We start from the raw sequence: 22,056 nt of genomic DNA on the forward strand, positions 1-22,056 counted from the left end.
CGTAGCCCCACTCCCCGTCCAGCCCAATGAGACGGTTCAACTTTTTATTAGCGTCATCGAATTGAGCTCCATGAGGTCACCCGGGACACCAGAACTCCGGCGCAAGCAGTCCTTCACAGCCCACTTGGCGATTAACAGAAACCGGGGGTGATACTGAGCTCTGGAGTTGCTGTCACTGTCGCATTCGTATTTTCAAATTGAGCTGGTGGGGCATACAAATATTTACACCTTCTCCTCTAAGGAAACCCGTTCGCCAACAACCTCAAGTCAAACACGTAAAGCTTCGACACGAGCTTGCTCCCCCTTTCCATCCCATCAACCGAATTTGGCAGCACTTGCTTTTGGGGGATCGGTCAACATGGCGTCCATAGCAAAGAAGGATGCGGTCCAACAGCCGCATGGTTACGAGTTCGGAGGACCGTGAGTAATTCAGATTCTTGATGTCTGAATATCTAGCTAACCCGCGGCAACATAGTATCGGCGCCTTCGGCATCTCTTTCGGTCTCCCCATCCTCGTCTACCTCTTCACCTTCAGCTGCAACGACGTGTCGGGCTGCCCTGCTCCTTCCCTCCTGAACCCCTCGACCCTCAAGCTCGACCAACTCAAGCGCGAAGTGGGATGGCCCGAGGAGGGCATCTGGGGTCTGGCAGACAACAAGGTCACTGCTGCCGTCTTGGGATACTACCTGTTCAACGCGCTTCTCTACCGCATTCTTCCCGCGACTGAGGTCGATGGCGTTGAGCTTGCCTCCGGTGGCCGCCTCAAGTACAGATGCAACTGTAAGCTGCCCGAGTTTGGAGAGATGGGACTTCACTAACAGACGCAGCTTTCGCTTCCAGCATGTTCATCCTGACCGTTTGCCTCGCCGGCACCATCGCCCAGGGATCCGAATTTCCTCTCTGGACTTTCATCACCGACAACTATATTCAAGTTGTCACCGCTAACATGCTTATTGCCTACGGCATTGCGACGTTCGTGTACGTGCGAAGCTTCAGCGTCAAGCAGGGCAATACGGAGCTTCGCGAGTTGGCTGCAGGTGGGCATTCTGGCAACCTCATCTACGACTGGTACATTGGACGCGAGCTCAACCCCCGTGTTACCATCCCTCTGCTGGGCGAAATTGATATCAAGGAGTGGCTGGAGATCCGACCTGGTCTGCTGGGCTGGTCTCTCATGAACTTTGCGTGGATGGCTAGACAGCACCGCACTTACGGCTTTGTCACCAACAGCAGCGTCTTCGTCTCTGCCGTCCAGCTGGCGTACGTCATTGACTGCTGGTGGAACGAGCCCGCGATCCTGACGACCATTGACATCACCACGGACGGCTTCGGCTTCATGCTGTCCTTTGGCGATCTCGTCTGGGTCCCCTTCGTCTACTCCCTGCAGACGCGTTACCTGGCCGTATACCCGGTCTCAATGAGCCCCCTGGGCATGGCTGGTACTGTCGGCCTCATCGGTGTCGCTTTCTCCATCTTCCGCCTGTCCAACAGCCAGAAGAACGCCTTCCGAAGCAACCCCGAAGACCCAAGTGTCGCCCACCTCAAGTACATCGAGACCAAGACCGGAAGCCGCCTTCTCGTATCGGGCTGGTGGGGAGTGGCTCGTCACATCAACTACCTTGGTGACTGGCTTCAGGCGTGGCCGTACTGCCTGCCCACGGGAATGGCCGGATACACAATCGTCTCGGCTGGCACCGGATACGCCCAAGCCGGACTTGAGGGAGCCTTCAAGATGGCTGACGGTCGCGAGGTCATTCAGGGCGCGGCTCGCGGTATGGCGATTCCCATCACGTACTTTTACATCGTCTACTTTGCCGTCTTGTTGATCCACCGCGACCGCCGCGATGACGAGAAGTGCTCTCGCAAGTATGGCGAGGACTGGGAGAAGTACAAGAAGATTGTCCGGTGGAGAATCCTGCCTGGCATCTACTGAGAGTCCGAGAGATCAGGAGACGCCGGGAGACGGCTCCGGAAAGCAGAAAGCAGGCCCGGAGAAGCACATGATAGGGTATCTGCTTGGCCCGTTTCTCGCGTCGTGGAGCGGGTGGATACCGTGGATATCGTGGATCACACGGATGATGGGTTTATCTGGAGCTCACGCTAGCTTGACAGTCTGCTCTGGCTCGCCCGGCCAAGGGCGTTAGGCAAACGGTTGCGCATGTGGCGTTCATGGCTCGGAGCTTGAGAGGTGCGATTCTATACAGCCAAGGCGAAGGAATTTGATTTTTAGTGACCTATAATCGGGCGTAATTGCGGACTTGGACCGGTAGTCTAGTCATCATAAGCTTCTTTTGCCTTTGCAGCTTAATTCTCACCGAACCCCGCCATGTATGTCTTGACCCTGTGTCCAATGGTAGCCGCGATTCGTTCTTATGAGTCGAACTGGACGCTGAAGCGTCGAATCAAACTGCCTTCCGCCTGCTTGGGTACGAGGGAACGTTACGTGCTTGGCTGCGAGCTGCACGGGTACGTCAGATCGGAATTCCGACTTTAGTGAGTGATCATGAGGGGCAAGCGATTCACGCAAACTTTTCTTCTTCCTCCTTCGCGTGCTCCCGTCGCGAGAGCCGATGTTGACCAGAGGGGGGTATAGCGATGAAGTTTCTCCAATAAAATAGTAAAAGGGCCGAAAAGACTCGGAGACCCCGCTCCTTGGCGAGTGGTCGGCACAGCTCATGATTACCTAGTCTTATGGACTATGAACATTCGATGCGAGCATTTCAAGCTTGATTCACGACGGGGATGGATGTGCCCGGGATTCCGCGGGGGACGGTGGATGATGGTGGATGGAGTCTGGAGATGGGGGTAACTGGGGAGAGGGCAAATGAGGGGTAGGATAGGGCCAAGTGGATTGGCTGGGTTCGAAATGCGGGGGAGATGAGGGGGGATACAGACTGGAGACTGTGAAGATGGAGAAGAAAAGTGTGTGTGGATGAATTGTGGATGAGAAAGAGAGAGCTAAGAGGCGGGGATGCGTTGTCGTTGACAGCATGCAAAGTACCTCACTGAGGTGTGCGGTGTACGGATAGAGGTTGGTTGGTTTGGCGTCATGTAAGTCGCCGTGTTGGACGGGTTGTTTGTCTCGTCAGTGTGAGTGAGGTTGTCACGAGGAAAGAGATTATGGTTTTCATGCAACTGGCAGATAATTGGGATGACGGGAAAAGTACAAGTTTAAGCATAGCTTTAACATCCGGTTTAACATCCGTAGATGAGACGGATACTCCGTGCAGACGTAGTCCGTACGGATATTGCACAGTGCAAATGATTCAGGCACAAGCATGTTTTTGAGTTTATGTGTTGGAGCCTCCATCCTTGGACGTTGCATTTCCCATTTGCTGTGTAAAAATTTGTTTATTCATATTACACGCTGTCAGTAAGAATGACAAAGACTCGTGCCAAGCGAATCAAATGCCGACCGTGGTGTGGAGAGTGTTAATTCCGATCTGCAGCCCAAGGCACTCAAAATCCTGCTGAACACCTTAGCGTATGGGTGCAATGCGAATAGTACTGCCGAGATACATGCAGCCACGATGGAATCCCCCGCGTATCGACATGTTTCCTCCCGGTCGCCAACTGATTTCCTACCGTTTCTACCGTCCAGGGCAATTCCCCCCATTGCTTCTTTCCAATCTCCAGAGGAGCGGTGCTTCTGCGCGGGCAGTCACCCAGTGGAGCGCTGTTTCCCTCTGCTTCTGAGTTCCAATTGTAGGGCATTAGGGTGGGTCTCCACTTCCCCACCCGTTCCGATTTGTTTACCACTCCGGTACGTACCCCAGAGCCGGTCTCCATTCCCCGGTCCGTTGACTTTCTCTCCTCTTCGCCCTTCCGATTTTGCCAACATTCTATCCGTAGTGTATAGACAGATACTCCGTACATGAGGAACGAACGCAAACTCGACATCATCAAGCGGCAAAGATCTTGCCACTCCATTCCGACAGCATCGAATCACTCACATCAGATACGCCACATCCAGCTTCCAGAGACATTCGGTGCCTCTTCCCGAGACCCAATGACTCTCGAGTCTCTACTCATCTCTCCCGAGGGCCCGAGTCCCGTCATCTCTCCTGTCCGGCCATCCCTAGTCTCGCCCTGCCCGTCATCGCACTTGCTGATCGGCCCTTTTTTGTCATGACGTACGGATACTATTACTGCACCCTGACCCTAGTGGACCAGCGAACCCAACCACCAATACAGCACGCTGCACACCTGGCTGCCATTCACGCCGCTCGCCTCTACAGCACTTACCCAGTCTCGGGACGGCGTCTGCCCCGGACTTTGGCTCACTCTCTCGAATGTCTCGAATGCAAGCTCTCCTTGAGTCCTTGACTCCTTGAACGCCCCCTTCAGAGTCGAATTAGAGCCTGCCTCGAGCGCAACTCCACCCAGTCTAAGCTACAGACGGCCCTCCATCTCCAACTCATATGACCTCTTTCCTGCACACTGGCGTTGTCCTCGTCTTTGTCCTCGCCATACATCGTCTACTTCTTCTCCGCATCCAAGTCCTGCTCTCGCCGCAGTGTAGGTATAGCAACGCTTTCAAGACAAAGTATACGCGTGTTAGTCAGAGGCGGTGGGATACTTCAAGACTCTCCCCAGAATCCTCCTGTGGTGTGGTGGGGTAGCATCCGTTCAGCGTGCTGCATATGCCCACAAGTTGGTCCCATAGCACCGCAGCTCGTAAGCAAGGAAACCTTGTTGCATCATCAGGTCCAGCCCAGATCAACACCTCCGTCTCTGCGGGCCCGGCAGCTTGCCCTCGGCACGTTCTCTACCTTCGGATACTACCCTAGAGGCTGAGAGAAAGAGCGCGAGCTTGTTTCCCAGGGGAGCTACCCTGGACGATCATCCCAGCTCCTCTGTTAACATTAAAGTAGCAGCCACACCCGCCTTCATCCAATCTCTCGACCAAGGCTCTGTGCTCTCCTTCCACGAGACTACAGCTTCACGTCGACCGACAATACCTCGAGCCGTCCTACCAGTGACCACTCGAGTGCTCCCACCTTGTGTCAGTGCCATTGCTCGCCAGGTCACCGATTCACTTCGACTAGGACCTTCTTCCACCTTTGTCTCCATCGCCCTCTTCCCGCTGGTCACTCCTCCGATACACAAGACATATACTCAAAGCAGGGGTTCACAATGAGGACACAAAGTCTTGTCGTCGCCCTTCTGGCGACGGCTGATCACGTCGCTGCTGCCGTGGCACCTGAAGGAAAGCTACACAAGGTAAGTTGCTGCAGTTGCGATTTCCCATGGATCTCATATTTTTGTGAAACCACCTTTCAGCTTTATCGGAGCATGGGTTTGTCTTAGACAAGAAGGATCGGAGTGCGAAAGCCATGTCTTCGTCAGATCTAGCTTGAAGGAAGGCGTCTTGCTGTCTGTGACGAATATTTTTCTTCGCCTCGCTGCTCAACTCGCAATTCGTCGTCTTTCGCATAATTCTAAACCAGCGGTACGCGTTGTTGGTCATCTTGTAACTACAATCATGCGTTTCCTTCGCTTTCTTGGTTCTGCTTTTGGTTTATCACAGCTCTCGGAGCGTCCAAAAGACTCACAATGTCCACAGCGCGACCTTGCACACTCGCCCCCAATTTACCCATCACCATGGATGGACCCCAGTGCCGATGGCTGGGCTGATGCCTACGCCAAAGCAAAGGATTTCGTCTCCCAACTGACCCTTCTCGAGAAAGTCAACTTGACCACCGGTGTCGGGTGCGTATGCTCTCTTCTCTTTGACAGAGTATGGCTAATGAGACTGCAGATGGCAAGGAGATGTCTGCGTCGGAAACGTCGGTTCTGTTCCTCGCCTCGGCCTTCGCGGTCTTTGCATGCAGGATGGCCCCGTGGGCATTCGTTTCACCGACTACAACTCCGTTTTCCCCTCCGGCCAGACTGTCGCCGCGACCTGGGACAGAAGCTTGATCTACCGCAGAGCCGAGGCCATCGGTTTCGAACACCGCTCGAAGGGCATCGACGTTGTCCTCGCCCCGGTTGCCGGACCCATTGGTCGTGCACCAACTGGAGGCCGCAACTGGGAGGGTTTCTCCGTGGATCCTTACCTGACAGGTATCGCCATGGCCGAGTCGGTCAAGGGCATCCAGCAGCACGCTATTGCTTGCGCCAAGCATTTCGTTGGCAACGAGCAGGAACACTTCAGACAGGCTCCGGAAGCTATTGGCTACGGATACAACATCACCGAGTCCATTTCGTCCAACATCGACGACAGGACTATGCACGAGCTCTACATGTGGCCCTTTGCCGATGCCATCCGCGCCGGCGTTGGTTCCATCATGTGCTCTTACAACCAGGTCAACAACTCGTACGGTTGCCAGAACTCGAAGCTTCTCAACGGTCTTCTCAAGGAAGAGCTCGGCTTCCAAGGATTCATCATGTCTGATTGGTGAGTGACTCCCATTCCCGCATTGAATGTCGAAAGATAGTGGCTAACATGATCACAGGCAAGCTCAACATGTACGTGTCCCCCTTGATGGCCGAAGAGAGATTTTGCTTATCTCCCCTTTCCCAGCTAGCAAAGAAGTACCGTACTGACTTACTCATAGGCCGGTGCTGCTACCGCTGTTGCAGGTCTCGATATGGCCATGCCGGGTGATGTTCTCTTCAACACTGGAACTACCTTTTGGGGAACCAACTTGACCGTTGCTGTCCTCAACGGCACCGTTCCCGAATACCGCCTTGACGATATGGCTCTGCGTATCATGGCTGCCTTCTTCAAGGTCGGCTTCGAGGTTGAATCAGTTCCCGAACTCACCTTTTCCTCGTGGACCAAGGATACTGTCGGACCCGTTCAATACTACGCCAAGGAGAACACCCAAGTCATCAACCAGCACATCGATGTTCGCAAAGGCAGAGACCACGCCAACCTGATCCGCGAGATCGCCGCCAAGGCCACTGTCCTGTTGAAGAACGAGGGTGCCTTGCCACTCAACAAGCCCAAGTTCTTGGCCGTCATCGGAGAGGATGCCGGTCCCAACCTCAAGGGCCCCAACGGATGCGACAACAGAGGCTGCAACGACGGCACTCTCGGTGCTGCATGGGGATCAGGAACGGCCGAGTACCCTTACTTGGTCACGCCTGATCAGGGTCTGTCAGCCCGTGCCGTTGCCGATGGCTCCCGTTACGAGAGCATCTTGAGCAACTACGACTCTGCGGCTACCACTGCCCTGGTTTCTCAGGCCGACGCCACAGCTATCGTCTTCGTCAATGCCAATGGCGGTGAAGGTTTTATCAACGTAGGAGGCAACGAGGGTGATCGCCAGAACCTGACGCTTTGGAACGCCGGAGACGAGCTTGTGAAGAACGTTTCCGCCGTCAACAACAACACCATTGTTGTGATTCACTCCATTGGCCCAGTCCTGTTGACTGACATGGTCAACAATCCCAACATCACTGCCATTGTTTGGGCCGGCCTTCCCGGGCAAGAGTCGGGCAACTCCATCGCCGACGTCCTTTACGGAAATGTCAACCCGGGAGGCAAGTCTCCCTTTACGTGGGGCCCCAACCGCGAGAGCTACGGTGCTGATGTTTTGTACGAGCCCAACAATGGGGAGGCCGCCCCTCAGGACGACTTCACCGAGGGCGTCTTCCTCGACTACCGCCACTTTGACCGTGCTACTGCTGGATCCAATAGCTCCGGTGTTGCACCCATCTACCCTTTCGGCTTTGGTCTGTCGTACACCACCTTTGAATACTCCAACCTGGCCGTGACCAAGGGCAACGCCGGTGCGTATGCCCCGACAACTGGAGAGACGGCGGCAGCTCCAACCTTTGGCAACTACAGCACGGACCCAGCCGAGTACGTCTTCCCCAGCAACGAGTTCCGGTACATCTACAACTTCATCTACCCCTACCTGAACACCTCGGACGTCAAGGAGTCTGCCAACGACCCGACCTACGGCAAGACGGCTGAGGAGTTCCTGCCTCCCAACGCGGTCGCGAGCACCCCTCAGCCCAAGCATCCCGCATCGGGAGCCCCTGGCGGCAACCCGCAGCTTTGGGATGTTCTCTACACGGTGACTGCTACAGTGACCAATACGGGCAAGGTTGCTGGTGATGAGGTTGCTCAGCTGTACGTCTCGCTCGGCGGCCCGGAGGATCCCGTCAAGGTGCTCCGTGGATTTGAGCGCATTCCCATTGAGGCCGGCGCGTCGGCGACATTCACGGCGGAGATTACGAGACGTGACCTCAGCAACTGGGACACGGCGAGCCAGAACTGGGTCATCAGCGAGTACCCGAAGAAGGTGTGGGTTGGAAGCTCGTCAAGAGACCTGCCTATCAGCGCGTCGTTGTAGATGGCACGATGTTTGTGACTGGACTGTGGTGTGGATACGGCGACTTGAATAGTACTCGGTAGTTTCTAATCAATTATGTTTACTCACATTTTGGACGAATCCTCTCCCACGCCCGACAATGTCTGGGCAGCAACTTCTCACAGCTTTGGAAGAAATCAGGGATCAAGATGTGACTGACTCGAGCAGCAGCATGGGAGTGACGCAACATGGGCCACATTTCGGCTCACGGAAGCTGATGTGCCCTTGCAGGTTGCAATATGACGTGAAGATAATGGAAATGTTGAAAATTTCGAAAGTCAACATTTGAATGCATTTGCTCATGGAACAATATACAGTAATATGCTGTCGATCTCGAGGGTTGAAAAACTGGTAGGTACTCTGTACTCCGTACACAGAGCACAGATGCATGAGTGGGAGAATGCTTATATCAGACCGAACGTGCTTACTCTCACCGATGCTCACCCTCCACCCCGCCCAGGTGACGACAGAGACTCTGAGGTGGAGGAATGAACCATGAAGTGTTTATCGCTGAGCCAATCATATCAAGTGGTGTCGCGTACGTAAGCATAGTTGGTCTGGTGATACAGTGACAGCGAAGGAAGGAAGAGAGTCTGGAAGGCGTCGAGGACTGGAACATTGGTCAAAAGTGGGGTAATAAGTACATGAGGAGCAGCCAACCTTAGTGGGTCTTGGCAGTTGACTGAAGCTGGACCTTTCCTCATCAGGTCTTAGCGTGGGTGATCTGAGGCTGCTCCGGCCTCAAAGCGATCAGTGGGCAAGCACGAAGGCCACCCGTAGTGTAGTGGTCTCCACTGCGAAATTCCTTCTACACTATTCTTTTTTGGTGATTCTTACTCATCAGCAGACCCGGGGTACCTCAGTACGCTCAGTTACCTCAGGTAAGCAGCGAAATCCAAGGGTCCCGCGCAGCCGGAGGGGACAGGCCAACTGGATGAGAGTTGAAGAAACACAGACATTGGACCAACGCCTCTCAGCTTGACCCCGCTACATCTCTCGATTGCGCGCTCCTTGTGTCCCGTCGTCTGTATCCAGTGTGTTCCATTGACATCTCCCCCTTCTTTCCTTTCCTCTTCCGGTTCTCGTTGCTCTACTAGCTACTAGAGATCTTTGACTCTCAGCGCCCGAGTCCCGCGTATAGTTTGCAATTCGAAGTTCTGCTTCTTCAGCTTCGCCCGATTGCGCGCACTGCGTTACCTTGCAGCTGTCATCGTCTCTACTCCTGCGAACCCATCTGCGAACCCCCATCTCGCCGTCGCTTCGGGATCTCGGCATTCAGTCTTCAGTAGGCTGTCGCTTCTTTGCTGGTCCCCTCATCACCTCCTCCTCTCCTCCAATCCCCAGCCTCCAAAGGCTACTACGCCCCCTCTTCAGGCAAAGAAAAAAAGGGACTCCTCTTTTACCAACAACGGAGCCGCATTGGAACCATTGGGAACCACACAGAGCCAGACCAGGCTCCGAACCGCAAACAGCACAAGCTCCATTCCTCGTTTCTCGTTTCCTCTCAACGGCCGGTAACGCACATCCGGGCGGCAGAGGAAAAAGAGAGAGAAGTCCGAATTGCAGAAGTAACCTTGTCTTGCTTTGCCTTACCTAAGGCAGCTCGAACCGCCGCAACTGGGACCTCTCAAAGCCCGAATTGTCTTTCCCACATCCATTACCCGCCTCCGGCCACCAACACCGGCATCCCGAACGAGACAAGAGAGACACCCGACCACACACGCCGCCAGGACCGTACTCCGAACGACGGTTTCCGCCTTAGCTGCAGGAATCGCAACTTCCGAGTGCCCAACCTGCCCGCCGTCTGCGAGCAAAAAACCCACGACGCACGAGCTCATCGCCTCCGATCGGCCGCCCGGCTTGCCCCCGTCACTTCCGTGAACTGTAAATCCTTTCAACCCGGCGGACGGGCTTCGAAGGGGGGAGTTCCCACCTTTCTGTGCCTGTCCCATTCAGAGTATCAGAGGAAGCAGCTTTCGTCACCACGGCCTGCTGGATTGATTCTTGGTACGCGACAAACACCGAGCTGCATCTGTCGCCGTGACCGTCTCCGTAACCTCCACCACTGCCACCGTTTTCACCTCCGCCGCCGCCGACGACGACATCCGGGTCTGATGCAAGGCCCGTCGCCATCATGACCGAGTCGCAGACCACCCCGACCCCGGATCAGGCCTCTATCGATGATCTTACCCCCGAGGAGGCCAACCGCATCATCCACTCTCATCGCAAAGTCCGATATGGTGAGTGAGACTGACCCATTCATGAGTGACTCTTCACTGCCATCAGGGTTCTGACGATGTCTTGTCTGCCCATCAACCCTCATCTCATTTCATCTCATAACCTCTAGGCAAGAAACATGAGATGAAATGCCCTTCACATTCTCTTACCTTCGTCTCACGCCCATTTCCTAAATCACTCATATTACCATCCATTGACTACTGACACTTCCCGAAGGTACCGCTTGCTGGCCATGTCGCCAACGCAAGGTAAAGTGCGACAACAAACAACCATGCGAAAATTGCGTCAAGCGCGAACACCCACAACTATGCTCCTACAAACCAAATCGCACAGCCTCTCACGGCACCAACCATAAGCCCGCTGGCTCCGTCACAACCGAGGGCGGCAACAGCACCGCCGGTGGTAACGGTGTCGCCGCCACAACCGCGCCGACGACAGCAGGCAACGGCACTGCTTCATCAACGCTCAACCGCAAACGCCCACACTCGCCCGAAGATCCCGCCGCGGACGCCGCCGCAGGCCAAGCTCCCTTAAAGCAGGAACCCGGCGGCGCGACCTGGCCACGCGCGGCTATCGGTAAGTCATCATCATCGTCTTCACTGCCGCAAGACCAGCACATCCACCCTGGCCTGAGACCTTCTGCTTCTGCGGCATCATCGTCGTCGTTTATGGGAAACAACAACGGGTTGTATACTGATAAGCTCCCCCGGGGACCAGTAGCCACAGGCGTGGTGGACGAGACCGAGGCCCCCGAGGCCGTGACGCGGTATTTGGGACAGAACAGTATCCCTTCTCTGCTGAGGGAGCAGTCCGGCGCCAACGAACTGCAAGAGGGCGTCGATATACGGCAGGATATGCGGTCCATTCTCGGGCTTGATACCTCTGCGCCGTTCCCACTCATGTCATCAAAGCATCTCGATAGTCTGACGAGAGAGATTTCTGCGGAGCTGCCCTCGGACCGGGAAGTCATGAAGTGAGTGTTTCTCCTCCTGACACAGGGTCATTGTGGGCAATGGGAAGACTGACAAAAACCAGACTGTTCCGCACATATAAAGAAACACCCCAACAATTCTGGGGCTTCGTCGTCGATATTGACGACCTAGAGTCCAAGCTCATGGTCTACCTCGAAGACCGCGCCCGCAACGCAAGCAATGCTGCGCGCACGCCGAAACCCGTGTCCGCCTCGTGGCTCGCCATCCTCTTTGCATTGCTGGCCGTCGGTTCACAGTATCACGACTCACCGTATCATATCCGCACGCGGGATTCCCAAAAGTACATACAAATATCGTTCCATTTCTTGCGGCTCGGCAACTTTTTACTGCGGTTAGTCATCCTCCTTTTCATATTCTGCTCGTCCCTCCTTATCCTATGGAAATGGCTCCCAATCCGGCTATTCGGACAATGACCGTGAAATGTAAACAAAAAAAACCATCCACTGACCCGAGACCCCACACCGGCTTCAAGACCCACATTCGACTCCATACAAGCACTTTTACTTACCAGCTTTGTCCTCCTCAATGATATGAAGGCCGAAGCCTCTTGGGCCCTGCTCGGCCTTACCTGCAGACTGGCCCAGTCTCTCGGCCTGCACCGGCCGAATCCCTCTGACGGCCGGGACAGCGCCCGGAATGACGGGCAGTCCAAGGAGATGATCCGCCGGAAGCTGTGGTGGACATGTGTGTGGCACGATACCCTCACATCACTATCATTTGATCGGTAGGGCTCACCACCACGGCAAGCCACCTTCGCTGATGCAGGCTAACATGAACAGTCCACCCATGACAAACATTCCCTGCTGCCCGATCCCAACAGTAGCAACCACCATCGCCGGCGAATACGGCTACCTAGACACAATGTACCACCTTTGCGAAATCATCTCCCGGCGCCTCAACCCAGACGTCGCAACGACAGTAAGCTACGAACAAATGGTTGAAAACTGCGAAGCGGTAGAAAACCTACGCAACATGGTCGCCCCCAACATCCGCATCAAGGAACAGTGCAAACGCGCCATCGACCGCCTTCAGCACTACGCCGTCCGCCTCCACACCTCCTTCGTCATCTCCGTCTGCTGCCGCCCCGCCCTGCGCCGCGACTGCACAAAACTCACCCCCGAGCAGAAGCGCCACCTCTCGGACAAGTGCCAGCACAACCTCGCCGAGACTGTCCGCATGTTCCTCGCTATGCACCAGCTCTCTGTCATTCCCACCCGCAGCTGGGCGTTTACGTATCACGGTCTCTCATCAGCTCTGCTCCTCGGTATACTGGGTGAGACCAAGAATAGTCCCGAGGTCCGTCAATTACAAGGCGACCTCATCGCCGCGCTGTCCGCGACGGCTGCGAAGGAGGCCACCTCGCCCACGGCGCACATCCCCAAGACGGACAAGGATATCGAGCTGTCTGGACCGTTATGGAGGGCGCTGACGGCGCTGCGCAATATTTACGAGCACGGCACCATTATGGGCACGTCGCAGATGAAGGGGACCGACTCGAGCGGTACCGGAAGCGGGGCGAGGACGCCGTTACCGCCAATGCTCATGGGCCCGATGGGTAACAATGTCAACGGGAACAATGACGGGAAGGCGTTTGGTATGGACCCCCACCAGGATGCTGCTCTCGCCATGGCTGAGATGCAGAATGGTACAACAATGACGGAGTACACGCCAAAGTATGTCACCTTTTAAGTTTCCTTTCGAGGAAGCTCTTGTTCCCCGGATCATGTGGACGACTGCTAATAAGCCACAGCATGGGATATCCACCCGTCAGCATGGATAACATTGCCAACCTGGACCCCTCAACATACATGTCGCCAATGGATCTTTACGAATCAATCTGGTGGGGTAAGTAGCGTTGCCGAACCTGTCCTCGGTTGAGAAGTATAGGGCTGACCTATCCTAGAATCGCCCGACCCCTGGAACAGTGGCGTAGACACGATGAACTTTGATTTCGTCGCCCAGCCCCCGCCGGGTCAGCCTCAGCAGCAATTCTATTTTTAAGTGAAGAAACGCACAAAGCAAGTAAAGCATTGGAGGGAGAGAACAGACCAAAAACCTTTTTTCTGGATTCGCATCATCATATTCTTCTCGGAAAAATTATTTTTAACCAACCAACCAAATCGACTTGACGCAGTATTGACTGATTGGGACATGAAAGCGGCGCTTCTCTCTTTTTGCTTTTTGGGGGAAACGAGGAAAGCATGAACCTAGGTTATCCCACGATTTGTTTTTGAGTAGGAAAATCGGAAAGGGGATGGATAGAAGGGTGGAGGGGTGGTGCAAAGGCGAGAGGGGCGGCTGGCTTTGTTGTTATTTTTGGTTGAAAACTCTTTTCAATCTCGATGGACCCAGGCGCTCTTGATCTTGAATCTTGTTCGCTTCTTCCAACTAGCCTTTTTCTGGAGAGATGGTGTTGACAAGGCTGTCATTTATGGTGTTTAATGATGCTTCTTTCCCTTCTGCTTCTCCAGGGTTCCCACGTGTTATGATTCAGGGTTGGAAACCAAGATGTTGTCCTGCTCTTTGGTTGCGGTCTGCCAACTCAAGATAGGGGACAACGATGCTCTTGTGCAGCTGTAGGATATATCAACTGGCGACGCAAAGAGAAAAGCCGTTCTCGTCACTATGACCCTGTGCTGTGCGTGAATATCGAATTCCCTTGGCCGCCGTGGATGAGAGCGGACTAAGATTCGGCATTTTCCTGGGATTTCGGCCCCACGTTTAGGCCCGGCCGAATTGGACCATCGGCGAAGGAGGTCGGCGATGGTGTAGAGCGGGGCCAATGCGACCGGAGGAATGTGGTGCAGTCTGCCCCAATCCCCCGCACGCAATAATAGCTTAGCCTGTTTGTAGGCAAGCAAGCCAAGGTGAAGAAGCAGCCACGCAGCCGATCAATTGGAGAAGACAACTCCGCCACAGTGCTGGGTGCTTGACAGATTGGGCTCGGCGGCAGAATCCATTCTTCCGGTGGTGGACGCGCGGCTAGGGTGAACCCTTCAAACCCAAACTCAAGCCTCGACAACAGCTGCGACAGGCGATGGGTAGCCGGCACAACTCGAAACGAAGACTGCCATGTCCCGAATCGAGTGAGCAGTTGTTGGCGGGCTAAAGTGGTGTTGGTGACGAATTGGTGGTGGCTCGTAGGGAAAACTGGTCAAAGTTTTGGTAAGGACGGCCCAGGTAAATCACTGGCAACGCTCGTTGAACTCTGTGTCGTGGACCGTTCAATACCAAGGTTGGCACGTCGCCTGCCTCCAAGTTGTGACAGCCAAGAGTTGAGTTGAACAGCGGGATGTGCTGTGAAGTGAAACCTGTACAGCTCGACCTAGACTTTGCTGCCGAAAAGAGAGGTCTTCGGGTCCTGGCCATTGGCAACGACGATGGGATGATGGGATTATAACCTTGAATTAACCGCCTGTGCCAATGCTGAGTCAAGATTCCTACATGCGCATGTTGTCGATATGAGCTCTGAGCCACATCTCGCGAGACTAGAATATTGTCCTTCAGTAAGAGAGGCCACGAGCACACCCTACGGCGGCCTAATCGCGGATGCTGGCACCGGGCTGGAAGGTCGCCGGGCCATCGGCATGCTGGAGAAACGCCCCGAGCTCATCTTGAAGATTGGGGGATTGGAGATTGAATGAGGGACGTCTGAGCTCAACCAACAAGCTAAGCCCAAAGAGTATTGGATGCAGCTTGAGTTGGGCGTTGCGGTGTTCCAGTCGTGGGGATTGAACGGTTACCTGTGCCGAAAGCTGGACGAAACCAGCATCTCTGAAAAGTAGCGTCGAACGTGCTCTACGAATAGTCAATTACGGAAGCGTAGGACCCCTCCCCCACGAGTCAAGGGCAGATTCGGCATCTACAGTGTGGGGGGGTTGAGCAAGAATTGCGTGTCGGTACGGATAGCCGTAGCCTTGTACGCGTCAAGCTTTTGCATCCGCGATCCCCTCGTTACTTGTGCGAATAGGCCGCTCAGGAACCGGCCGACCAGATGCGCGGTCGCGATGCTGCCTGTCCGCGGAGGTCGCTCTCAACAGTCGCCAGGGGGCTGCCCTGGACGCTCTTTTGAGACAAGGATTGCTCTTTACTCCCGCGTATTGTCCCCATTCAGTGGAGTATCCGGGCATTGGCTGGTGGATTTGGTGTGGTTGCTGACATCTCATTGCTAGATTGACGGGAAGCTTGACATGCAAAGCGCTGGGATCTGGATCCAATCCAACAGGCCTTTATCTTTTTGGAAGGAATCGCAGCATGTAACAACTCTCCCTAGGCAGCGACATAGGCTTGTTTTTTTCTTTCATCTGGTGTCGACGGCAGTATGAAGGTCTAGCAAGAGATGTTTACTTCGTCGCATGTATGTTTCCTGGATCCAGAAAAATGAGGCGGTTTCATTATATGCCGTCATGTCTGAACACCAGCAGTTCGTAACGCCAAGACGGACAGATGCCGGTGTAAATAATTCCTCCTGTCTTCAGAAACGTTGTCCTGCTGGCGGCCTTTCACCATAGCTGAGTGTTGTCGGGGTTGGAGATTGGGACGAAATACGGCAATAGGCGTTGCCAAGATTTGCACCGGGCTGGCTCACCAGATGTGAAAATGTTGGTCAAGCCCTGTCGGGATTATACCTAGTATAGATGGCTGCCGCGAATGCCCTGAACGATAGCGTCGATAGGTGACCTCTTGTGGCTGGTGCGATTTCAAGATGTGCAAGGAGTCGTGTGCAAATTCTCTAGTCCCATAGTTCTACGGATAGATGAGCTTGTGAATGGTTGATTCAGTCGATGGATAGGCGATACGACGGTGACGACCAAAATCCTCAGTGCTGGCAGGGTGCTGACGACCGGTTCCGTGTGGGGATGGTTGCGAACAGCTTAGCTTAGGTCTGGGCTTCGCAGCGCCACTGCTTAAGCTTGTCAGTTGACTATGCCGATCCTAGATTGTAGTGGTCGCCGACTCGGGTCCGCCTGAAGAAATGGTGGCATGTTGAGATTTTGTCTCAAGCTTGAATGGGGCCGGCGATCACATATAAGTTTGAAGAAACAAGCCGTTGGTCGGTCCCCGGCTCAGGATTCGTTTAATGGTGTCCTCGGCCATCCAGCCAGCAAAATCGGCGTATCGTCTTCCTTGGCTCGACTGTTCGAAAGAACGTAGATGTGACTTTGAGTTGGAATACTCCAAGCAATCGGGTCCAACTCAAATGTAGTTTGGGTTTGAGCCGCTCACGCACCCAGCCAACGAAGTAGGTAGGTATTCAACTACCAATATGTAAGTGCTGGGAGGTTGAAACTGTAGGACGAGGAGAGGAGAAGCGAGGCGCCCGGGATGCTGTCAGAAGTTGCATTCCACCTGGACAACAAAGACCGCAATGGCTTAGAGCCTTAGACAACCGGGCGTGCCAAGAGAAATAGCATGCGAATAGCGTTACGGGGCTTGACGGTTCCTCTTCGGCTGGCGATGCTCGTTGTCCGACGGACCACCACTTTTCCTTGCTGTTTCTTCAGTCCGTTGGAGGCTTGGAACTAAGGTAGCTGCTGTCGGGATTCGGAGCAAAAAAAAGTAGGATTGGTAGCGTCGTTCTTCTGACAAGGGTTTCGCAAATTAATGCAATGTGCTTGACTACTTGCGAAGCCAGGTGAGATGGTTTCTTGTGGCGCACAGTAAGGCTTGCTGAAGCTTGAGGTTGCCTGCAGAGCTTTCTAGCCTACGATTAGTTACGTTACTCTCTGGCACAGTGGCGAACCGTCTCTCGCGATGGGTGCCGCGGGTGGCTGATGATTGGAGGGGATGACGGCAGATGGACGACAAGGTTGTGGCTGGCGTCTGGGGCTAGAGCGAGGCAGACGGACGTCTTTCAACGTCAACGGTGACACATGACAGCGAGGTAATGCTGAAGATAATTCTGTATTGCTGGTAGGAAGATAGTTGTAGCAGCAGTGCTCAGCAGTGCTGGTGTTGATGCTGATCGGGATGGGTGGTGAGCTGTGGTCGGAGGACGGCCGAGGGCGTCCAAGAGCTGGCGAGGACCAAGATTCGGTGCGTGAGTAATTGCAAATAATGGCAGCAGTGCCAGCAGCAACATCGGACCGAACAAAGTCAGTTATTCGTTGACGTGCCGAATTGATGATGCGGTGACTCGTGAGTAGGCAACAGGGCAGGCAGATTTAGATGAGGATCTGAATGCCGAAAACCTGTGCAGGATACAATTACCGTAGTGAGAATGGGCACTCCGTCATCAGCAGTTGAATGGACGGGAGGCTTGACGAATGATGGCTGTGCAAGGGCTACGCCGTGATGGAAGGAGTGGACTACTGGGCATGGGGCATGGGGCATGGGGGAAGGAGTGATGGACATGGAAGACGCCAAGACGCGTGGCCCCCAGGCCTCCAGGTGCAATGGGAAAGAGGAGGTAACGAGTACCTACCTGCGCTGAATCATGGCAGCCCAAGCACTCGCTCTTTCCTCAGCCTGACTTTTGTAATTCATCACAATGTTGTACAAGATGAGGTGGTCGCGATCAACGGCTGCATCTCTGGATATGAAGGAAGGTCCAGACGGAGTTGTGCCTCCCGCCACGAGGGTACGGAAACCGTCATAGAGGGAATCCAACTTGGAAGGCAGGTTCGAGGCTGCGAGAGTCTATAATGATGGGGGATGGGGAAAGGCCCGAGGAACGGTGAGCAGGCACCTGAGATTCGCACCTGCTGCGTACCTTTATCCACATGATGACTTTCCCAAAACAGCACTTAGTTCCATCTTGATGGGGACGGATCGTGTGTACGTACCTGAGCAGCATACACAGCAGGTGCGAATTAAGGTAGCTGCACGCGAGTCTGAGCCTCTGCAGGAAAGAGCCAAGACCCCCCAGGGCCAAGCGAAGCAAGGAGCGACATGAGCATTTGCCTGATTTGCACATGCCCAGTACCTTACTCTTTCTGTCCTCCAGAGTAAGTTATACGGGGCGGGTACGAATTGCATGTACCTTTCTACGTATTGCGTACCTACCTACTCCGTATACTTCGTACTCCTAATGTGCAGTATGGAAGGTACACAGCATGGCAGGTACGCAACGCAAAGCAGGCAGGGATGCAGCGCAAAAGATGAGAAACCCAAAAGTCTTGGCATCGCACCCACTGTTGCCGTGTGTTCCCACCTTCTTGTTACTCACTGGACAACTGCGTTGCCCGCGAGTCCCAAATCCGCCCTTTTCTTCTTGCTTTGGCTGTGTTTCGCCCAGCCCGCCTAATGCTCGTACGGTCAACTCCTGCCGAAAAAATGGTCCATCCGTTTAAATGAACGGCGGAGCCCGCGTCCTGAGTAGGCCGCTCGTGAGTCGCTGCTTGCACCCCCCGTCCGCCGATTCTTGTCCCCTTTCTTCAAGATCCTTCCCCTCGGTGCATCCACGTCTTGTGTGTTTTTCTTCCCGTCCGCCTCCTTTTCTCCCCGAGTCGGTCGCATCTTGTCCGTCGACTTTGTCCTCTTGCTCGGCGCTCTTCATCAGTGTTTGTCTACCTTTCGCTGTCTGACATTGTCGCACGAGTCGGCTTTCCAGATTCCACATCCCGTCCTCTCTAAACTGACGACCACCAACAAGTCCACGGCAGAGACAAGCACGAATACTTGAACACGCGCGACGACATCATCACGACCAGCCACACGACGTCCCGATTGCATTGAATGTGCTTATTGTTTGGGGCGAATCATACTTTCCGACTCTAATAACTACCCGACCTGATCCCCAACGACTGTCCTTTGCCGGCATAAACCACCGTAGGACAAGCACACGACACTCGAAGAGAAACGCAAATCGAACTTGAACACCACTCTTCGAGCCCCTTGTAAATCAGACATCATGGCCGATGTGAAGCCTCCCAGCGGCAAGCTGCCCTATGGCACCCCCGAAGGCGGCTGGAAGGCTGTGCACACATGGAGAACTCCGGACTGGGTAGAACCAATTGTAAGGAACAATCACTTCGCTGCGGAACCATTGCGAACAAAGCTACTGTCAGGCGAATCTTGGAGGCTAACCAGCACTAGCTGATTGTATCCATCATGCTCATCGGCTTGTACGTCAGTCGTAGAAAGAACTACTCGATCCTCCGCCGCGGGAACGCGACATACGAACCTCTATTTGAAGAGCGAGGAGACTCCCCCCGCATCTCCGACGAGTCCTACGATCCTATCCGAACCGATCCCTTCCCGCCCAAATACCGCACCATCTTTGGATGCTATCGCGTCAAGACCCCGAACTCGAGCCGTTTTGCGAAATACGTTCACTCAAGAATCCTGCAAAAGTTCCCTTTTCTCATCGAAATGTTCTACTGGGCCATTTCCTTCTTCTTCTACCGCATGACGGCGACCCTAGCTCAGAGCTACTACGGCAGCAGGAAGGCTGTCTGGGATGTCGCACAGGAGCACGGCCTGTTTCTGCTCGAGACCGAGGCCAAGTTCTTCGGCGAGGGCACCAGGACCGGTCCCGAGCGTTGGGTTGAATGGCGCGTTTCCCATTGGTTTCTCGAGGGTGCTCAAATCGACGACTTCCGTGGCATCTGGCTGACCATTTTGAACCGCGGATACTCTCTGATCCATATTCCTGGTACCGTCGGCTTCATTGCTTACTACTTCGCCATGGCGCCCACCCACGCCCGCTTCTGCACCGTCCGTCGCACCATGACCTTGTTGAACATGTGTGCCTTCATCATCTTCATCTTCTACCCGTGCGCCCCACCCCGTCTGATGCCCTCCGAGTACGGCTTCGTCGACACGGTCAACCTGGAGAACGCCGAGAGTGTCTGGATGAGCGGCAAGTTCGTCAACAAGCTGGCTGCCATGCCCAGCATGCACTTTGGCTATGCTTTCGCTATTGGCTGTGTTTTCATCGCCGACTCGGCCATTCTCAACCTGCTCTTCGGTCGCCTGAGGAACTACCTCCTGCGTAACGATCTGGACAAGTCGTTGGATATCGATGACGTCGAGCTCAAGGAAATCCAGGAGAACCGCAAGCGCTGGAAGAGTTGGTTCATGTTCTGCTTCGGTGTCTTTTACCCGAGTTGGATTCTGTTGACGATTGTGGGAACCGCCAACCATTACCTCATGGACGCCTTCGTCGCTACCTTCTGCGCGTTGGTCGCGTACCTCTGCAATCGTGCTTTGTTGGTGTTCCTCCCAGCAGAGGACATGCTGCTCTGGGCCTTGAGACTCGAAAAGCCGGTGCCGACAACGGGCCGTATGAAGAACATTGCTGTCCGATAGAGGGTCGATTATTTGAGAAAAGCGCGTCAAAAGACATGGAATAAAGATCTCTTCACCGAGTCCTCCATTTAAAGCATCGCAGAGGCGTTGGGAAAGGAACATTGGCCTCCTTTAATATCTTTGCACACGAGGCCCCTGGGTCAACCCCATGTGTGCCGAATTAGCCCTTATAATGAAAATCTATCCTGTTTGTCTGTCTATTCTCCGAAACTCCGCCACACCCACAGTGATGGAATGTCCAGTTTTTAAGCTCCTGCCACATGTCGCTTGTTCGTATCCGGTGGATCTAGGGAAATCTGATTCGATTGTCGAAAAAAGATCATCTCTCTGTACAACGTGTACAACATGTCATTGGTTTTGGGAATGGGTGTAGGCCACGCCTCGGCGCATTGTTCGCTGACCCTGCAGGACTCTTTGGCGCCCGGCTGACCCTGGGAAATGGGAAAAAGGCTGTACCCGCTGCCCGACTTCATTTGCCAAGCCGAGATATCCGTGCGGCCTGTGGCTCTGTTTGCCTGCGGGAGCTACGGGAAGCGGTGGGTTACGGGGTAGTAGTTGGCGGTGGCCGACGGGGCCGGGACCCGGTCTTTGAGTTGATGGATTCGGACTTTTTGTGAGGTTCATCCTTAGTATGCTCATCTCTTGGCAGTTCAAGTCATCAAACGCGTCATGTCTTTGGGTTCTTCAAGAAGATGAGAGTTTGTCAAGGTGGCCGTGGACTGCATCGTCTGAAGGCAGAAAGCTGTGGTCATTTCTTTGCGCCGCGGCGTGTTGTCAAGGTTTTCGGTCTGGTAGTCCGGCTGGTTAGATTCCTGACTTCGCTTTCGCTTTTGGGGTTCATCTCAGATGATCAGATATTTCTCAAGTCCTGAGTTTCCGACATATCCAAAGTCCACGCAATCCACGCATCTGTAGTCGGCCCACGAGTCGGTCCGTTGGACGTAAAGAAGTGGGTAGCCATAGGCAGCAGTCTTTACTCTTCAGTCTTTAGGCAGCAGTATTTATAGAAGCAAGGTCAGCATTGGAAAGAGGCTATATCATTAATCATTTGGTCGTGTGTTGTTGCTCCTTGCTTTTATCTAAGTTATGGATACACATTTGTCGAGTGGAAGGTCGAATGATAGGCGGAAGTTGAAGGGGGACTTTATCAAAAGCCAAGATTTCGACCCAAAGGTAGCGATGTGCGCACAAAGACTCGCATAAGCGCTGATATTGGCGAGTGATTCATCCCAGAAGACTATTCAATT

General features: G+C 54.1%; 5 protein-coding genes across 5 annotated transcripts; 4 read left to right on the forward strand and 1 right to left on the reverse strand.

Moving 5' to 3' along the window:
* Positions 1 to 358: 358 nt before the first annotated feature.
* BDP55DRAFT_631370 (ergosterol biosynthesis ERG4/ERG24 family protein) lies at positions 359 to 1,933 on the forward strand (the record flags this gene model as incomplete). The annotated part of the gene is made up of 3 exons (XM_060572273.1): positions 359 to 420; positions 476 to 780; positions 822 to 1,933. 3 exons carry the CDS (start codon positions 359 to 361, stop codon positions 1,931 to 1,933), a joined length of 1,479 nt encoding a protein of 492 aa, XP_060430207.1.
* A 3,203-nt stretch (positions 1,934 to 5,136) lies between these two features.
* Positions 5,137 to 8,309, forward strand: BDP55DRAFT_693440 (family 3 glycosyl hydrolase; the record flags this gene model as incomplete). The annotated part of the gene is made up of 5 exons (XM_060577220.1): positions 5,137 to 5,223; positions 5,531 to 5,712; positions 5,762 to 6,400; positions 6,459 to 6,537; positions 6,561 to 8,309. The coding sequence occupies 5 exons, from the start codon at positions 5,137 to 5,139 to the stop codon at positions 8,307 to 8,309; spliced, it is 2,736 nt and encodes a 911-aa protein (XP_060430208.1).
* Positions 8,310 to 10,461: 2,152 nt separating this feature from the next.
* BDP55DRAFT_550924 (fungal-specific transcription factor domain-containing protein) lies at positions 10,462 to 13,558 on the forward strand (the record flags this gene model as incomplete). The annotated part of the gene is made up of 8 exons (XM_060569069.1): positions 10,462 to 10,567; positions 10,782 to 11,141; positions 11,286 to 11,538; positions 11,601 to 11,888; positions 12,030 to 12,281; positions 12,337 to 13,234; positions 13,264 to 13,402; positions 13,461 to 13,558. The coding sequence occupies 8 exons, from the start codon at positions 10,462 to 10,464 to the stop codon at positions 13,556 to 13,558; spliced, it is 2,394 nt and encodes a 797-aa protein (XP_060430209.1).
* Positions 13,559 to 17,170: 3,612 nt separating this feature from the next.
* BDP55DRAFT_661993 (uncharacterized protein) lies at positions 17,171 to 17,779 on the reverse strand. The gene has a single exon (XM_060574770.1). It carries the CDS (start codon positions 17,637 to 17,639, stop codon positions 17,418 to 17,420), a length of 222 nt encoding a protein of 73 aa, XP_060430210.1. The 5' UTR covers positions 17,640 to 17,779; the 3' UTR covers positions 17,171 to 17,417.
* Positions 17,780 to 19,409: 1,630 nt separating this feature from the next.
* On the forward strand, positions 19,410 to 20,809 carry BDP55DRAFT_693442 (uncharacterized protein; the record flags this gene model as incomplete). Its single annotated transcript, XM_060577221.1, has 2 exons — positions 19,410 to 19,514; positions 19,595 to 20,809. 2 exons carry the CDS (start codon positions 19,410 to 19,412, stop codon positions 20,807 to 20,809), a joined length of 1,320 nt encoding a protein of 439 aa, XP_060430211.1.
* Positions 20,810 to 22,056: the final 1,247 nt, after the last annotated feature.

This window comes from Colletotrichum godetiae (assembly GCF_030913485.1).
Source record: "Colletotrichum godetiae strain CBS 193.32 chromosome Unknown BDP55scaffold_18, whole genome shotgun sequence".
Lineage (NCBI taxonomy): Eukaryota > Fungi > Ascomycota > Sordariomycetes > Glomerellales > Glomerellaceae > Colletotrichum > Colletotrichum godetiae.